General features: G+C 36.9%; 1 protein-coding gene across 1 annotated transcript in view; it reads right to left on the bottom strand.

Annotated features, from left to right (window-relative positions):
• The window catches only part of yes1 (YES proto-oncogene 1, Src family tyrosine kinase), a 37223-nt gene that overhangs the window by 10161 nt on the left and 7410 nt on the right, over positions 1-19652 (bottom strand). The window contains exons 2-8 of the mRNA XM_077230101.1: positions 12307-12594; positions 9474-9573; positions 8103-8201; positions 6679-6782; positions 6422-6571; positions 4022-4177; positions 2645-2824 (exon numbers count right to left, since the gene is read on the bottom strand). Coding sequence (XP_077086216.1) covers positions 2645-2824; positions 4022-4177; positions 6422-6571; positions 6679-6782; positions 8103-8201; positions 9474-9573; positions 12307-12586 — 1069 coding nt within the window. The 5' untranslated portion in view covers positions 12587-12594. The remainder of the gene's footprint in view (positions 1-2644; positions 2825-4021; positions 4178-6421; positions 6572-6678; positions 6783-8102; positions 8202-9473; positions 9574-12306; positions 12595-19652) is intronic.

Raw genomic sequence — 19652 nt, 5'->3', positions numbered from 1 at the left:
TTATACCAATGCCTTGTAATACTCTTCTTACATGCTACACTTAATATATTAACAAGATATATATCTCCTCTCAACACTGAGTGTGTGTTATTTCCCAGATACAATGTATTGAAATTTCTTGGTATTTTATAACCTAAAATCTTTTGGATCTCCATCAAAACCATGTTCCAGAAAGGTAATATTTTTGGGCAACTCCAGAATACATGAAGATGATCAACATCAGTATGCCCACATATCCTCCAGCATAATTGTGGTGTAGATAATTGTTTACTTTTAATTTTGGAGGTAATGAAATAACGCACTAAATTTTTCCATGCAAACTCTTTCCATCTCTGTGAATAGGTAATCGTATGTTGTGTCTTGCAAGCAAAATACCATTCTTCATTTGGAATTTCTTCCTCTAATTCTCTTTCCCATTTCTGCTTAATATAGCTAGATGTGTTTTTTCTATTCTCCATCATGGCCCGATAAAGAGAAGAGATTATTCTGCGATTATTCTTTGTATAGGAATCAACTATCAACTCTACCAGTGTATTCGGCTCCGTACTACCCATTTTTTGAAACTCCCTTTCAAAATAGTCCCGTATTTGTAAATACCGATAAAAATCTTTTTTTTCCAAACCATAATTTTCTTTTAATTCAGCAAAACTTTAAAATTTTCCACGTGTAACAAAGGTGCACAAAGCAGTCAAACCTTTAGTTACCCATCTCCTGAATCCTACATCAAAGGTCCCTGGTTTGAAATTTTGATCAAATGCCACCCATCTTAACAATTTTATCTGATTTTTTAGGTTATACTGCTCAACTAATTTAAACCATACCTCAAGTGCAATGACTGATATTTGATCTAGATTCTTTTTTGATACCAACAATTTTTCTTTATCACCTAAAAGGGACTGTATAGGTAAACTCTGGTTTGCAAGCTCTATATCTTTCCATTTCGATATGTAGCTAGGGTTACACAGACATATACATGGTCTAATTTGTGCTGCGTAAAAATATTCCAGTAGATTTGGTAGGGCTAGTCCACCTTTGTCTTTTGCTAGCTGTAACGTTGTGTATCTTATTCGAGGTTTTTTCCCCTCCCAGATAAATCTTGAAATCATCCTGTCCCAAACCCTGAACTGAGTCTTAGGAATCGTTACTGGTAAAGCTTGGAAAAGATACAACAATCTTGGGACAACATTCATTTTCACGACCTCTATTCGCGAGCTGAATTCCATAGGTAGAGTCGACCATCTCTCAATGTCTCTTTGGATGTCCTTATTAATAATATTATAATTATTACAATAGAGTTCTGAATATTCTTTTGTTAGAATTACCCCCAAGTACTTGATGTGCTTTGCATCCCATTTTAGGTTATATTTTTGTCTAATTAGTTGTGATGGGGAATAATTAAATGATAGAACCTGAGTTTTTGAGACATTTAATTTATATCCAGATAGTTTCCCATAATCTTCCAGTATGTTCATAAGTAATGGGAGAGCAGTTTCAGGCTCCTTAAGATAAATAATGACATCATCAGCAAACAACCCAATTACATGATGGCCATCTCCAATTCTTATCCCACCCAATTCCTCACTTTGCCTTACTGCTTGGGCCAAAGGCTCAATATAAAGAGCAAAAAGAGTGGGGCTCAAACAGCAGCCCTGTCTTGTACCCCTACTTAGATTGAAAGTGGCAGACAAATGACCATTAACTTTGATTCTGAATAAATTGTTCTAATACACTGTACTGAATTTTCATTAAATCCAAATCTTTCAAGCACCTGGTACAGAAAGGCCCAATTGACACTATCAAATACCTTTTCTGCGTCAAGACTCAGAATAACGGCACATTCATGGTTCTCTTTAATATTCTCTATAACATGTAATGTTCTCCTAATGTTATCATGTGTTTGCCGGCTCTTAATAAAACCAGTTTGATCCTCATCAATTAGATCAGGTAAAAAAGTTTCAAACCTTTTACAGATAATCGAGGTAAATAGTTTATAGTCCACATTCAAAACAGAGATTGGTCTATACGAATCACAATGTTCTTTATTTTTACCTTCTTTCGGGATTATTGTTATGATAGCCTCCCTCCATGATGGGGGGAGTCTCCCTTCTTTGAGGGTCTGATTAAATGATCTTAGTAAGATTGGTTTCAATTCTTCCCTAAACATCTTGTACCATTCAGATGGGAAGCCATCACTTCCTGGGGATTTATTGTTTTTTAGCCCACTTATCGCTCTCTCTACTTCTTCCATTGTGATTGGTGCAGTGAAAAATTTGTTCTGTGTTGAACCAATCGTGGGTAGATCTAGGGTGTTTAGAAATGTTTTCATTCTTCCTATATTTGCAGCTGGGGGTTGGGAATATATTTATGATTTTTTTTAAATAAATTACTATCTCAACACCAAATTATAAAACGGGTCATATATTACTTATATTAATTATTATTACATAATATATTATATCAATATTTATGATTTTAAAAAAATAAATTACTCTCTCAACACCAAATTATAAAACGGGTCTTATATTACTTATATTAATTATCTAAATAATATAATGAAACAATTAGAAAATTATATATATAGTTAAGAATATAGATCAAGATGCTTAAAAATAAACAGGAAGTTAAGAACAAGAATGCAAGCTACCTTTGCCCATGTACTCAGTGACGATGTAAATTGGCTCCTCGGACACAACGGCATACAGGGGCACCAGCTTGTCATGCCGAAGCTTCTTCATGATCTGGGCTTCCTGCAGGAAAGCTTCAGGAGACATGGTGCCCGGCTTCAGAGTCTTTATAGCTACTTTAGTCGTGCCATTCCAAGTACCTAGAAGAGAAAAAAAAATGAACAAAATGAGAGAGCAAATCAAAACAAAATTACACAAAAAAACATTGTTTTTGTAGAGCAACAACCCTGTGTAATCCAGTAATTAATCCAGAAGTGGAACTGAAGTGTTAATTCTTTGATTTTACAATAAAATGTAAATACAAAACATAATATAAAAACCCAAAATAAAGCCTAAATATTTGTCTATTTAATAAAAAATGATCATAAAGGATCTGAGAAATCATCAGTGGAGAAAAGTATGAAAACCTCATTAGTAGTAAAAAATGTGGAAACACCGAAATATTTTTATACCAAAAACAAGATTTATACACAAGAAGTCCATGGAATTCCTTAAAGGGGTCATCGGATGCCCATTTTCAACAAGGATGATTCTTTAGGGTCTTCATGTAAAGTTTGTAACATACTTTGGTTAATATTCCTCAATGGTTGTGTGAAACAACACCCTTTTACCTCCTCAATAACAGCTCTGTTCACAGCGACCCGTTTTGGTGCATGTCTCTTTAAATGATAATGAGCAACTGTTCACCCCACCCCTCTCTTTGGTGGGGCGTGTCAACGCAAGACAGTATACAAATATGACAATGTTGCTCAGAAAATCTAAACGGCTTGATTTTTGAGAGTGTTTAGACTTTTTGAGGATAAAAAAAAAGAAAAAAGGAGTGAATGGATTTTTTTCATTGTAGGGTAATTGTGTCCACTCACTGCAAAGACACATTTATATGCAAACACCCTATAAAAGTGAATTTTGCGATGACCCCTTTAAGAAATCTACCAAAACGGGTGAAGTATGTACATTTGCCAGGACAGAGCATTGAGCAAACCGTTTAAACGGCAATGACAGATTGCCAGCTCATGACAAAACAGTAATGTGGAGCCTATTATGCATGTTGCAACAAACATACTCAGACAATAAGTGGAATTTCTGACATATTTTTCTATGATATGGCATGTTGGAGCTTGCAGCGAAGCTAGCTTTAAGAGCTGTGATGAAAGAAATGGGTTCTTAATAATCCACTTTCACACCTCCCTCTAGTACATAAACACTTAAATGCTGTGGTGCATTTATAAAACAACAGACGTACATGACATTCACAGTAGAGGAGAGAGGGGTAAAGTGTGCCAGGTGCTTTGGGGAATGAGTTTGAGTTCTCTGCATTGTATGTGCATTTGCCTTACCCATCCAGACCTCTCCGAAGCAGCCCTGACCCAGCTTGAGCTCCAGACGCAGTGACTCTCGTGGGATTTCCCATGCGTCTTTAGCCAGACCCTGAGTCTGGGGCTTCACCGTCGGACACACTGTGGTCAGTCGGTAGCACAACCCATCTGCATGCTCTACACACACACACACACACACACACACACACACACACACACACACACACACACACACACACACACACACACACACACACACACACACACACACACACACACACACACACGAGTGATGTCAGAGAGAACACAACAGTCATAAACCCTAAGTAGATGAGACTAGTTTTCCTAGAATTACACCTGTGAGTGTGACGCCCATATCTAGACAATAGACACTCCCTAATAAAAACTACTGGGATTTCAATACAGTTTCGATCAGTACATTATGACCCGTGATAAAAACTGTAACTCAAACATCAGTTAAAAACAAATAACATGGTGAGTGAGAGAAGTGCTGAGCAAAATGAATCGATGCCGTTCTGAATTAAACAAGGTGTGTGATATTTTTCAAATTTCAAACAATAGGGGACCATTAAAAATACGACTAAAAAAATAACCTAGGTGAGGGCAAAAGACATTCATCATTTATCCAGCCATAAAGCCAATTAATCACTGTCTTTCAACAAAATGATTAAAATCTTTACAAAGCGAGTCTCACAGAGAGAGCCAGACAAGGACTGATGGCCTTTCATTAAGCCTTGACATTCTTCAGAAAAGATGAATCTGAACAGCAAATTTGTTTCTTTCACAGGTCCTCAGGTCTGTGACAGGTTGTATGAAACGCCTGACAGAATACAATTAAATCCACTACTCAAGTGGGATTTTAAACATTAAAAATAGACATTAATGGCGAGTTGGTCCTTTCTAACAGCATCCCCTCTTCTGGCAAGATTTTCTACTACATTTTGGAACTTTACTATGGGGACTTACTTTTATTTAGAGTTAGGATTTACACTACTGTTCAAAAGTTTGGGGGCAGTAAGATTATTCCTAAAGAACTGTACACTTTTATTCAGCAAGGATGCATTACATTGATCAAAAGTGACAGTAAAGACATGTGTCACAAAATACTTTTTATATCAAATAAATGCTGTTCTTTTGAACATTCTATCAATCAAAGAATCCTGAAAATGTATCTCAGTTTCCACAGAAATATTAAGCAATAAGAATTTAAGATAGACAGAACAAAATGTGTTCAATCAAAAGTATATCTTTAAAATAACAAAAACAGTGCTGGGCTTGTGGAGGCTTGTTCCAGACCAAACACAGTAGACCATATCTAAATGGACCCCTTCTTTTTACATGGGGCATTGTTAGGCTGGAACAGAAAAGGTACACTGTGCTCTACTGTAAATGTTTGTTTAAGGAGATTGTATGGCTGTATGATTGATTTTATGGACCTGCTAGCAATGAGTGTAGCTGAAAAGCCAAACCCTTAGATTAGAAGAGTCACCACATACTTTTTGTTATGTAGTTTATATCAAGTAATCCTGCTTTGAGAGCTTAACCGCTGAGGTAAACATAACGATGGTTTGATGGCTTGACAAAACCACAATTAGGAGAATCTGATGGTTTTGCTTTGTGGGGACTGACGTCAGCTACCACAACAGAGCTGTGGCAGGATACTCGCGTAACGTCTCAGAAGATCAAAGAAGTGTCGATGTCAAAAGCCCTCTCAGAGGCTCTCCTGTGAAAACTAAGCCAAGATTAACTGACAGTCTGGGTGAACGGGGACACGTTTCTCACAGCAGACGTCAGGCACCTGTTAGCGCTAGTCAGCTTCAAACCAACACCCTGCCATCTCCACATGCCTGGTATTCTGGGCTTCTGTACTCCACACAAAGCTTCTGGTCATGTCAAGTTTTTCTCAAAACCCTAAAGGTCCATTTGTATCGGAAGAGATACAATAAACAATAAAAAAAGTCTAAGTATATATTTCAAATAAATACTGTTCTTTTGAACTTTCTAGTAATCAAAGAATCCCCCCCCCCCCAATGTATCATGCTTTCCACAAAAATATTAAGCAGCACAACTTACACCATTGATAATAATAATAATACTAAATTATTCTTGAGCATAAAATCAGCATATTAGAATGATTTCTGAAGGATCATGTGACACTGAAGACAGGAGTAATAATGATGAAATATAGCAATACATTACATTTTAAAATATATTAAATTATAAATTAGTTATTTTTACATTTTAAATGGCTGCATTTACAAATAATTGAAGCCTTGGTGAGCATAAGAGGCTTCTTTCAAAAACATAAAAAAATATTACCAACTTAAACTTTTGAATGGTAGTGTATACATCATTTAACTTCAGTAGGACTCAAAACTTGACCCAAGTGAATGTGCTAACCTGTGTAATGCTTCACCAGTTTCTGTAGAGTGTCAAACTGAGCTCTTGTGGTGATGTAATAGCCTCCACTGTCAAGCTTTCGGATTTTGTAGTGTTTCACGTTGTCTCCCTTCATCTCATCCCAGTCCCGTATTGAGAGAGAGTAAGCACCTGCCACGATGAGAGGATGAAATAGATTAAAATATTTCTGATTTGGTTTGGTTTGGTTTTGAGTACCAGTGATGTACATGTCTTAAGATAGATAGCAATTCACTTACCTTTAGTGGTCTCACTTTCTCTGACCAAAAATGTGCCCCGCTGGTTTCCAGGAACCAGTAGCAGTCGCTCAGCATCTTTACGACCCATTTTTCCAAAGTACCATCTGTGAGATGGAAATAAATGAAAATAAATCACTTGCCCAGCCATGTTAATGTAGAGTTTGGAATGCTCTGGAACATATAAAAGGCAGTCTGATGAAAACTAAACTAGTATATAAAAAAAAGTCTGATGAAGAATGTGCTTTTCTCTGAAAAGAAATTAAATTGGTCTGAATCTGTCCTGAATAAATTTGTCAGTGTCCAGGTAACTGGGAAAATAAGACAAAAACGACAAACAAAAAAAAACTTCACAACTTTTCCAAAAATTGGGGCCAGTAAGAAGTTTTAATGTTTTTGAAAGAAGTATTTTATGTTCACCAAGACTGCATTCATTTGAATGCAAAAATACATAAACAAATTATATTATGAAATATTTTTACAGTTTAAAATAACAGTTTTCTATTTTAATACATTTCAAAATGTAATTTATTCTTGTGAAGGCAAAACTAAATGTTTGAAAATATTTCTGCTTAATATTTAGGTGGAAACCACGATGATTTTTTAGGATTTTTTGACGAACATTAACGTCAAAAGAATAGCATTTATTCGAAATAGAAATCTTTTGTGTCATTATAAAAGTCATTACTGTCACTTTTGGTCAATTTAATGCATCCTCGATGAATAAAAATTTATTTCGAAAAAATGTATAGATATTACTGACCCCAAAATTGAAAGCAGTTCAAAGTAGTCATCTTGCTAACTGTTGATCTATAATCTATATCTTGATGATTTGTTATAAAGCAGTAAAAAAAACCCATCAAGGCATAATTCAACACTACTTTTTTAAGTGACCAATGCAGAATGCTATTTAATCATGTTCACTGATTTGAATTTATATGCACCAAAAAAAACTTATTATAATATACAATAAAGCCAGAAAGATGTCTGTGAAGATTTTTACAAACAAATCACTGAAGATTTTTACAAACAAATCACTGAATGACAATTGATTCACTGAAATAGATGGTTTGAACCAATTTTCAGAAATGAACATAAATCAGAGTTAAACATTACGTTAATACGTTAAAACATTTGCAAAGTGAAAAATAGCAAAGAATGAAAGCAAAGCTTGTACAGAGAAGTACAACAGAACCCACCCCCCCTGTGAAATAATATGGGGGAAGAAGTGAGTAACACTGAAAGAGAGACAGACGTAAAGTTTGGAACTCAAAAAGAGAGTCTTTTGTCTTGCAGTCATGTGTTTGTTGGTGTGTTTGTCAGCACCAGGGCTCTGGGCGTACGTGTGACCGGCCATCACGCTCTCTTAATTACCGCATGAAGGGATGAGATGATTGGATAAGCACAGGAGGAGAGGAGTTACTTACTCTTCCGCCTGGATGGAGTCTGCAGGGGCCACGTAATTACTGGGAATGTAGCCCTTCTGCCCCGTGTTGATGGAGCGAGCCTCCCACCAGTCTCCCTCTCTATGGGCCAAAGCAAAAGACACAACCGAGTTATCATGCTCATGTCCTTCACCACAAACAGAACAGTACCAACAGTAAAAATGCAGGGAATTGAAGGAATTTGAAGCATATTATTAAAAATGTCAGGGTCGTTACAGAAGGAAAAAAATTAGCAGTGAGCATTTATTGAACGCTAAACCTGGCTAGTGGTTGAACAGATGGCCCATTATGGAAATACATTAACCCAGACAGATTTCGCCCGCGACGAACTTGGAATACAACGCTGGATTAAAAAAGAAAATAAATAAATAAATTCACACAGACACACATCCATGTTTGTATGACTATCTTTGACATTCATTGATACAATGCAATCCGAAGCCCCTTACCTTTACCATCACAACTAAATGGCTAACCCTAACTTTAACCCTAAAACCAAATGTTAACCCTTAAACAGCCCTTTAAAGGGGTGTCAGAAGTGAGGACCTGCCAAAAGGTCCTCACTTTACTAATTTTGCCCTCACTCCAATGGGCTAAAACTCAAACTGGTCACAAAGATAACTATATAAGTATACAAACAAAATTAATTTGGTGGTTGCAAATTTCTGGGAATTTTCAAAGTTGGAAACTTTCCATGGGAATTAATGGGAATAAACTGGAAATTTGGAAAATTGCAGGTTAGCCTACAACAGGGATATTAAATGTAGTGTTAAAAAAGCATCTTGCAGCATAATCTTGGTTAAATCACATGCACACAGCAAACTACTTACTGCAGGGTTATTGAGGCCACACCCCTGAATCGGCATTCATTATACACTTTTTGGTGGGGGGTGTCATGGGGAATATGTTTATTGTATTCAACATCCATGCGTTTTTGTTGTTCAATGAAATAATGGATGAAAGCTCAACTCACAAATAAATCATAAATCAATAAATGTCATTTTTTAAATTTGTATTAGATTGCATGCAGGTCTGCTTATGACCAAACAACATGTTTACATATATGTTTGTATATAACCCAGTTTGTATAAATTACCCCAAAATTCCAAATAATTCCCGTTAAGTTTCCAACTTGGAATATTTCCAAAATTACCCAGCTTAACTTCCTCAGGAAATGTTCTGCCCCTTTGCAACCCTAGTTGGTATGCATTATGTATGCACTACGCATACATCTACATATATCTATACACAGACACACTTATTTATTTACTTCATCTTTACTGCAGCACGACATGCTCAAGGCATGTCACACCAGAGTGGACGTGAGCGTATGAGCAGAGGAAAGGAACTCACGTGTTGTTGATGATCTGAAATCTATCGCCTTTCTTGAAGGAGAGGTCATCTGATGTCCTGGCTTCATAATCATATAAGGCCACAAAGAATGTTACGCCACCTGCAAGAAAAATCAATGTAGGTTGAATGTTTAAAGGTTTTAAAGATGCAAATCACAGGCTCAAACAATCCAATAATAGTACACTAATGGCTAGTTAGCTGCCAAGTAACTTAATTTTTTACATTTGAAATAACATCATCAGATGCTATTTCAGTCACATAATAGAGTTTAGTTACGCATTTATAGACACATTATAAATTAGGTGTTCATTGATTTTTGTTCCAGGCTTGGTCATCTCTACAGACAGTTATCATTAGCCGGCTCGCTCTTTATCTTGGCTACATAAACAATGGGAGTTTCACAAGCATGGTTTATGGATGGCCTAGTTGGGATGCAAAGAAAGACAGCAGAGCTGAGATGGTTTTAAGTGTGAGGGAGGACGAAAGGAATGGGTTGGATTAAACCTAAACAGGCCCCCGAGAACAGATTATCCATTAAGAAGAACAGGGGGCTGACCAGCTGATTATATCCGCTATGCCACACGCACACACAGACACACACAGACCTGCCAAGTCAAGAAGTCTAACGGGTTTGACGTGTGCATGGGTGCTGTCGATTGTTCTGTTTGGCTATTAAATTGGATCAGGTTTGAACCTACAGACAAAGTGTCGATGAGGAGTAATTAGGGTTGTCAAAAAAAGCAAAATTGCAGTAATAATAATAATGATAATAATAATAACAATGTGTACTGTAATTGCAGATATAATATATAAATGTTAATGTTATTTACTTAAACAGTGTAATATAAAATATAAATAATACATGTACAATATACATAAAATATATATAATAATGCTGTCAACATTATTAATACAAAAAAAATGTGCATTGTAATTGTAAAGCTGTGGATTATTCACCTTATACCATAGTATTTTGCCAGCACTGACAAGTTAAATTTGTTATTGATATTTTCAATATTTGACAGGAAGGGTAAAAACTTTTTTTTTACAGCAGTTTTGGCTTGTTAGATCTAGCATTCCGCCCACTTTGACTCATTATACTGATTTACGTATGCATATATGTATGTATATACGTATTTTTTTTTCAGCTCAACATGTACACTTCAAGTATTTCTCAGGTAAGCAAACATTTTTTCCCCCCCAAGTAATTATTGGAGTAAACAGCCAGTAATGGGCTAAACAACAAAGAAATAATCAGAACAAGCACTTTTTCATTTATTTTGTCAATCTTGTTGATTAATAGCAATATACTAGATAAGAATAGAGATTTATAATAAAATGTTTAAATAAAAAAAATTTGGTTGGATGTAAACAGTAAAGACTAATGAAAAGATCAGATATTTATACAAATTTTAAGTTTATATTAATATACTGCAGGACAGGCATCTTAACCAAGTACAGAACATCCACATGCTGGTTAACCTGGTTGACTGCAAGGTTTGAGGCACTCAGGACAGAATACTTGGTACCACAGGTACTGTAGAAAGACTGGTTGCATTTATTTTAGTATTGACACCTGACTCCCCTAGATTATAACAGCAATATGTGAACAGTTCAAAAGATGCCAGAAATAATACAGCTTTGTGAGCTGGGTACACTGTCTTCTGCCCGCCCACTGACTCTGACAAGATCTTAAAAACTCTCCAGATTTTCCCCGGAGACGATTTCCATCAGAGCACACTGGATTTAGCAGTTAAACAAAGACTATCAGATCAAATGCTGCCTGTAAAAGCAGATCCGTGAACAGCACTTTCCCTGTGACAAGACATGATGTGATAATTTCACTATTTATAGCCCGACTGAATAAAAACTGTGCCATTTACAGAGGACACACAAAGATCTAATTCTTTCAGTTTTCTGCTGTAGACACTTATCACATTTATACCCAGCCTCTTAGAGTCAGGGAGAGCAAAACTTGGTATCAAGAGATCTCTTCACGGCACTGCCTTAAGCATAACAAAGAAATGATCACTGAACAAAGAGGAATAAATCACATTAGTTCCCCTCTCCTTTTTATTTAGGCCTGCCTACAACAAATGCAGTTTGTAATTCTAATTTAATGAAACACACTGGCTATATTGTTTTAGAGGTCTCATTAACATAACATCTGGCTTCTGTGAACTCTGATTTCATAAAAGTGCTTACATACACAAACAAAACACCAAACACAACCTTTATCCTCATGGTGACCCTGAGCTTTTGAATGAGCTATGGTGCTATAGATGCCATATTTAATGTGAAAAATTTATAAAAATGAGTCTGTGAGGGATATACAAATATTGAAATAGATAGTTTTTCATTCAGGTTATATAAACAATTATATATATTTTAATTAATTTCAAAGATGTAATTATTTAAAAGCAGTTCAAATGCTGCTCATTTGTGGACAATTATATTAATGCAGACTATTATTGCCTATTTATCTTTACATTTTCATAATGTTAAATAAACTGAATTACTTCTATAGAAGCACCAAAAAGATTGTACGAATGATCTTCAGTTAGCATACACAAAGACTATTTCCTGTCAGTTTCTGCCTAATAAATTCCCGATTTGTTCCTTATTTTGATGTAGGATAAAATCCTTCAAATCAAATCAATTGTTTGTTCGTTTTATTAATGAGGCCCCTGGAATGAAGAAATGTCAAAATCCGTGATCCACGAGGCCAGACCTGGTATCAGACATCGGATATGGTTTCTTAGGAATTCTTGTTTCCTCAGACAAAGCTACTTCACAGAGATTCAGGTAGAGCTCTTATCGCTCATCCACTCACCTGTGACGGCACCAGGGAAGGGGCTGCTCACAGCAACAGTGGAGAAGGAAGAGGAGGCTCCACCGAAGGGTGTGATGACAGAGGAGGAGCCACCGAATGGGGTGAGCCCAGTTGTGCGGCTGTTGTAGTTGTTGGTGGGGCCCTTCAGGGCAGGTGACTGGCCAATCTGGGTGGGGTCTGGTCCGTAGAGACCCATGTGAGACCCAGGGGTGGGATTGGTGGGATCTGGTCGGTACTTCTGTGTAGGAGCCTTGTCCTCTTTACTCTTGACACAGCCCATAGTCAAGCCTGTGGAAAGATGAGTTCATATTTATCAGCTCTCATGGCATTTTTGGAAAGCAATCTTGACCTATCATAGCAATTGCAACCATTTTTGGCTGCAATCAAAATAATGTAAAACATATCATATGTGACTGTTGATTCCCTGAGAAAGGCTCTCTGATTTGGTAACTGCACACATTGTAAATCCACACACACGACAAAGGTTTGGGGTCTGTATTTTTTTTTTTTTTTTAATGTTTTTGAAAGAAGTCTCTTATGTTCACCAAGGCTGCAATTATTTGATCCCAAATAATTGAACAATGTAAAACAGTAAAATTGCCATTACAATTTAAAATAATAATTTTCCATTTTAATAATTTTAAAATGTAATTTATTCCAGTGATGGCAAAGCTGAAATTCCAACATCATTACCCCAGTCTTCAGTGTTACATGATCCTTCAGAAATTATTCTAATATGCTGATCTGGTTCAGGATTCTGTGATAAATAGAAAGTTCAAAAGAATAGCATTTATTTAAAAAAAATTTTTTTTAACATTACAAATGTCTTTACTGACACTTTGCTGTCCTTGCTGAATAAAAGTATAATTTTTTTTAAAAACATATATCTTACTGATTCCAAACTTTTAAACAAATGTGTACATTTATAACACCATACATTGTTATATTACCTTGGCATTAAATAGCTGAAAAACTAGATGTGATGGTGTTTCTAATACAACGGTCGAGGGAGTGACAGTAAATTGGACAACTTTCTCCGACTGCTATAATGAATCTTTTTTTTTTTTACCTGGAACATTCTTCAAAATATCTTACGTTTTCATACAGGTTTGGAAAGACGGGTAAACTATGTCAGAATTTAACTATCCTTTTATGTTTTACCCATAACTCAAAGTATGAGCAGGATCACCACAACTAATTTTAAGGTTGTTTCCTTCACATGACACACAAATGAAAGCGGATGAAATGCAGAATGAAAGTGGGCATAAAAAGATGACAAACATGGAAAATGTTTTCACAATGAAGGAACCCCAAATCAGACCTCAGCACAAGCATCTGCTTCCCGTTACTTGCCAAATCAAAACTGCTTTCAACAGACTTGCCGTCATTCCACAGCAATGCACATGTCAGAGTTAATCACACAAGCGTCTTTTGAGCAGAGCTGGGTCACCGATCCATGTCCCTAACAACCCACACAAACGTGTCAGGTCGTGTTGACTGCTCCGTGTGGTCAATGTGATAGGGAGGGCTTTACCCTCAGAGGCAGAGCTCGAGAGAGATGACAGTATAATCTCCAGACGTCCCGTCCCTGCTTGTGTTTCTGCCAGGCCTCTTTGTCTGGGATGCATTCGGCACAGAGCAGGCACACATGTGCTGGGGAATGAGGAATGCAACCGTGGCCTTAAAGGAACAGGTGGCCTTGAGAGGAAGGTTACAAGACACAACAGGGCCACCACACATGGAGCACAGATAGCTGGGAAAAACAGACGACAAACAAGATATAGAGTGCAACAGTTGTTAAGGAAGTAAAAATCCCATTAATTTTCTCCATAGAGGAATTGATTTTGAACAATAACTTGTAAACCTTTAAAGAAATGTAAAGATTTTTTTTTTTTTAAATAACAGTGGAATTTCTGGTGAAAAACTACATCGCACAAGATGTATAGCGCCCACCCACTGCCATGAAGCGATTTATTATGTATTTTGATGTGCTGAATTCAGATATGACATTTAAAGTGCCCCATTATGGTTTTTATATTTCCTTTTATGCAGTGTGTAATATAGTAATATAGCTGTTTGTGAATGCAAACATTCTGCAAAGTTGTAAATCAAAAGTGCACGATAAAAAAAAAATATAAATATTGTCTCCCAAAAGAAAGAATCGACTCTGAACCGCATATACGAGTCTCTTGTAATTGAATCCCACTATGTGACGTTTCTACGTCACTGGAAAATACATCTGCATAATGCCCGCCTATTTTGTACGTTGTCCATCCATGGACAAGCTTGACCAGCCCTCAAACGTCATTTTACAGACGACTGATTCTCAAATCTTGGAGTTCAACGCGGGATTCGCAAAACACTTGCTATTGAATGACTGGTCAGTACCCAGTTTATTGGGACCAGTTTGCTCCCCAGAATCACAACCTGTAAGTATGAATCATTATTAATGTTTATATTTTCTACCGGGGGTTCTAAATACATAGTTTTGAGATTTATATTGTGTAAGTTTCCGGCTAACTCACATTATTACGGTCCTACTGAAATAGTTCTGCTAAGCAGCTGTGGGCCACCATTACCTAAAACTGTGTCTATTAATGCAGATTGTCTGCCCATCTTATTACTTTGAGTAAAGATAAAGGATTGAGCATGATTTGTTTTACAAACATTTATGTTAAATCATTCGTTCATGTTAGTGCTGTGCTAACGTATCACGTATGCACTGTTGATGATACAGTTCCTTCATGTGCACCACAATAAATTAGAAATATACACATCGGTTTGTTGATGGACATTCACTTGTTAAAGGGGTGGTATAATGCCATTTTCATAAGATGTAAAATAACTCTCTGATGTCCCCATAGTCTGTATCTGAAGTTTTTGCTCAAAATACCCCACAGATAGTTTTATATATCATGTTAAAATTGTCACTTTTTGAGGGTGAGCAAGAATGCACTGTTTTTGTGTCTGTCCCTTTAAATCCAAATGAGCTGCTGCTCCCGGCACAGAGGGTGGAGATTCAATAGCTTGTGTCCTGAAAATGTCAAAACCTTTTATGTTCAAACCGGAGTCAGACAAAGATGGAGAGACTCAAGAAGAAGTGACAACATGTAGACAACATTTCTGAATTGTAAGTTGATGAATTTATGCAGCTTATGTGTCATTGCTTAGCATATTATGTCATGATAATCTATAAATCACGTTCCCGGGGGCGGGGTTTATGTACATTTTAGGGTTTGTGATGTCACTAACTCAGGAGGAAAGTCGTGTAGTCCCTACCAACCGTTTGTTGTAGTCCTTAAAAAGCAATTTCTTTCAAAGAAAATATCTCCCTTTGCTTTGAACTTTGAGCGTTGTAACTTTGCGCTCTAACAGCAACATTACACACTAACTAAAGTTAAAAAATAAGTAACATTCTCATTTTCCACTAGATATTTTCCTCTATATCTCATCAGCACTTTTGATTTCGGCAAACTCTGCAGCAGCTGAGCACTAAGGAGCGAATGTACAGTGACGTGACAACTGCCAGATTCAAACTGTGCTTTCGCGCTATGGCTGGCGCTGAGCCAAAGACGGACGTGCTCAGTGCTTGTCATAGGCTATATCACAACTGTTCAGTGTTTTTAACCACATAATGTTTATTTTAGGTTTCAGACATTTAAATAGATATAATTTATAGCAAAACAATACATTTATAGTTTGTAAAATACACAATGGTGTCTATGGAAACAGCAATAACAAACCATTCAAATATATTTGCCGACGGTTTTTATTCATATCAGACACAGTGTAAATAACTATAAAGTCAACTCTATTTTTCTCCCAGTTCACCGGCCACTTTCGTGTATTTCGGGAGAAACTGATTAATTCACGCGCTGTAATAAATCCAACAGACAGGAATCTCTGAACTGCGGGCCAAACAAACATGACGGCGCCCATATCTCACGTTACAGATCAAGATCATTTATAAAAGATTTTTTAAACAACAAAACAAACTCACTTACACATATTTGAGAATCGGAATAGAAGATAGTTGATGACATGGTAAGCAAGTTTGTTAATATTTATAAATAAAAGCGCTTCATCTTTCATACAGGGCTATTTTGGCTGTGTTGAATCACCAAGTAGCATCGCGATGCCGGCTAAACATCATGAGGTCTGTCAGCCATCACGATGGACGATGATATCGTCCATCGGCCCAACCCTACAATGTATATTATGAGTAAATGAAACAGTTTTTTTACCTTTGATGCATATTAACCTGTTGTAGGAGACCTCCAAAACAAAATTAGGAGCCTTTAAAATAGCATAACATTGTTACTTTTTCCAAGATATTTAAGTTTTTGCGTTTTACGTCTATGTGTATTTTACAGATTGTACCCGTCACCTTTCCTGTTTTATTTATAGATTTAATAAAAAACCCAGTCAAAGTTTTTTTAGTCATTTCTGGTTTATATTGCGATCCCTTTGTCTTTATTACTCACTTGTACCTTTTTTTCAGATTTTCAAATACTTTTTTTGCTTCAAATCAAAGTTTGTAATGATTATTTACCTCATAGCTGGCAGGTTTGGTTCATAGCTTATAACTCACAAATTAAGACTTTTTAAAAATCCCTATGGAAAAAAGAATGGGAAAAATATTTCCGCAGAAAAGGCCATTGGAAATGTGGGAGGCACTCTATAGGGGAGTGTTTTGAAAAGGAAAAAAAAATCATGCAAAACGATGTGATAAAGAGTGGTTGAGCATGAGTGGTTAGCTTGAAGTGGGCAGAACATGTCCTGACACGTAAACTGTATCTGCTCCTCTTGACCTGTGAGGAAAACACTAGAAAGGTGTCACCTCCTCAGGACAGGATAAGCCAATGATGGGTGCTTGTAAACATGCCAGAATGGGCTTTAATCAATCCCAGCTCTGAGAAGCGGCAGACACGAAGCAACTGAAGAAAGATCTGACCTCTGATGGAGTCATATAAAGCTCAGCACTACATCATCTGCTCCTAATACCGATAATGCAATTTCAAAGGCTAGGCCTGAGGGGACCGCAGGATCCTTTCAATGGAGAGAAAATGTATACAAACCCCTTATATAGGAGTGGGCGATATGACCAATATCTTGTATCACGATATGAGTAATTTATTATTTATTATATAATTAGTTGTTGCTGCATTTTGGGTGGTACCTGAAGTCTGACTGGTTAGTGTTAGGACGGTCGGTGGTCCAGAAAGGTGAAATAAAATGATACTGGATTTGAAAGCATGCAGTGATACCTGAAATCACTTTAATCAGTATTTTGTTGTTTGATTAACATTAATGACACAGACAGCAGCAAGTATATTGGGTACCATCACTTTAAAAGACCGAATGCACTGATCTAATATACATGCACTTTCTCAACTGTTTTTATTCACTTAAGACTGTTTAAGAGGATAATCGCAATTAAAGATGGGCATATTGCCATGTATATGAGTATGTGTGTATATTCGCTCAAGCCCTGAATTCAGTTCAATACTCATGCTCTATGAGCAGCAGCTTCATGTGCGAGCGTCTCCCAGACAGCACGTATATAGCGAAATGAGTTCTCTTTCGCTGCTATTTGGGCTTCAACGGTTTAAAATCACTCGTTTTTAAAAAGCAATGCTTGAAAATGCATGCAAATTATACGTTTTCGTGACCGCGCAGCACGGCAACATCACATGAGCGTGTAATCATTAGAGTTCAAACTCTCTAATGGTTGACAAATTTTTACCGGTTAATCGTGTCTACCGGTATATCGCCCATCCCCACCCTGACAGATGAGATTCAATCAATTCAACAACTTCTAGAATCTTCAAGTTTAAAAATCATTTACACCCCCGATCTACAAGTGAGCATGAGTCATGACTCATGATGCTAATAAAACATCACTCCTATTATTGCAAGTGTGACATCAGGTACCTGCAGTGGACACTGATTCGTTGATCATGATGGGAGTGCTTTTGTTTTGTAGCATCACTCTCACTCGCAGTGTGGACACAGTATATAATGACAATGCTGTTGGACTCGGACTAAAAACAGAGCACCAAGCATGAGCACAATCTGAGCTTTGTAAGAGAACTGCTTGGTGCTCTGTGTGTGACAAGCACACAGAACTGATGGGGCTGTCAAGCAGGATTGTTGCCAGACCAAAACTTCAGTATTCTGAATAATCTCAATATACTGGCAATTACATACTTTTAGCATACTATGATGTCTGAAGGATCATGTGACATTGATGTCTGAAGTAATAGCAGCTTTCCCTTCACATGAATAAATTACAATTAATAAATTATTTTACAATAATATTTCACAATATTACTGTTTTTTTTTTTACTGTATTCTTGATCAAATAAATGCAGCCTTGGTAAGCTTGAGACTTCTTCCAAGAAAATAAACAAAATCGTACCAACATCAAAACATCCAGCCAGCTTATAATTACATAAGACTTTCCATAGACTACTAATACTGTAGAAGATAGGTATCATTACTTTTTTTAAATATAGCATTGACTTGGTTCTAAAGAACTGGTACTTCATACATACATACATACATACATACATAGCTGAGAGACACAAGGATGTAGTCCAAGCCTAATCAATGACTCAACTCTCTCACCTTGTGTACTTCTGGAGATCATCATATTATAAAAAAGGACAGAACATCACCACAAGTATTTGTTTGGGGTCTGTTAAGAAAGTTCTTTATTTGGAAAGCAGCACGTGTAAGGGGGAAATTGAAAGCAAAGGAGTGAAAGAGACAGGGGATTGGAAGAGCGAGGGCAGGCATAGACAGTAAGTTGTTCGCAGATGTGAGGGTTATTGGCAAACAATGAGAGGTCTGTGCCTATAGAGGGTTGAAAGAGCATTAACAGTGTACATACATCAGTGATACGGATGGATGGGCCCTACTTTCCTTGCTCGGATGAACTCTGCACTGTATATCCACACATGTACAAGTTACTACAACTTTCTCAGCAATCAGGGTAGGAGATTGAAACAACTACTATTCTAGTATTTATGAGAAAGCTAGGAGGTCAAAGAACATCTTATCTTCTTATCACCCTTTAGTCATTTCCTCTTCGTTCCTAACACTAGTGCAGATTGGAAGCTTAGGCTCATTATGAGCTTTAAGGGCCATTTAGTGCTCTGTTTAGGCTAACCGTGACAGTGCATAAGATTCCTGATTCGACCCCCAGCGCAAGGGTGTGTGGGGCTCCTCATTTCAAATCCCCTGATCTGAGTCCTGAAGGTATTTAATCCCACTAGTTCCACTGTCTAATCTTCTATACGACAGCGTGTCCCCCAATGGCGCTGACATTGATCCTAACATGA

This window comes from Siphateles boraxobius, unplaced genomic scaffold, assembly GCF_051911475.1.
Source record: "Siphateles boraxobius isolate OS27281-9 unplaced genomic scaffold, OSU_SipBor_1 1, whole genome shotgun sequence".
NCBI lineage: Eukaryota > Metazoa > Chordata > Actinopteri > Cypriniformes > Leuciscidae > Siphateles > Siphateles boraxobius.
Note: the sequence above shows the minus strand (reverse complement) of the source record. Positions and strands in the feature narration are given on the sequence as shown.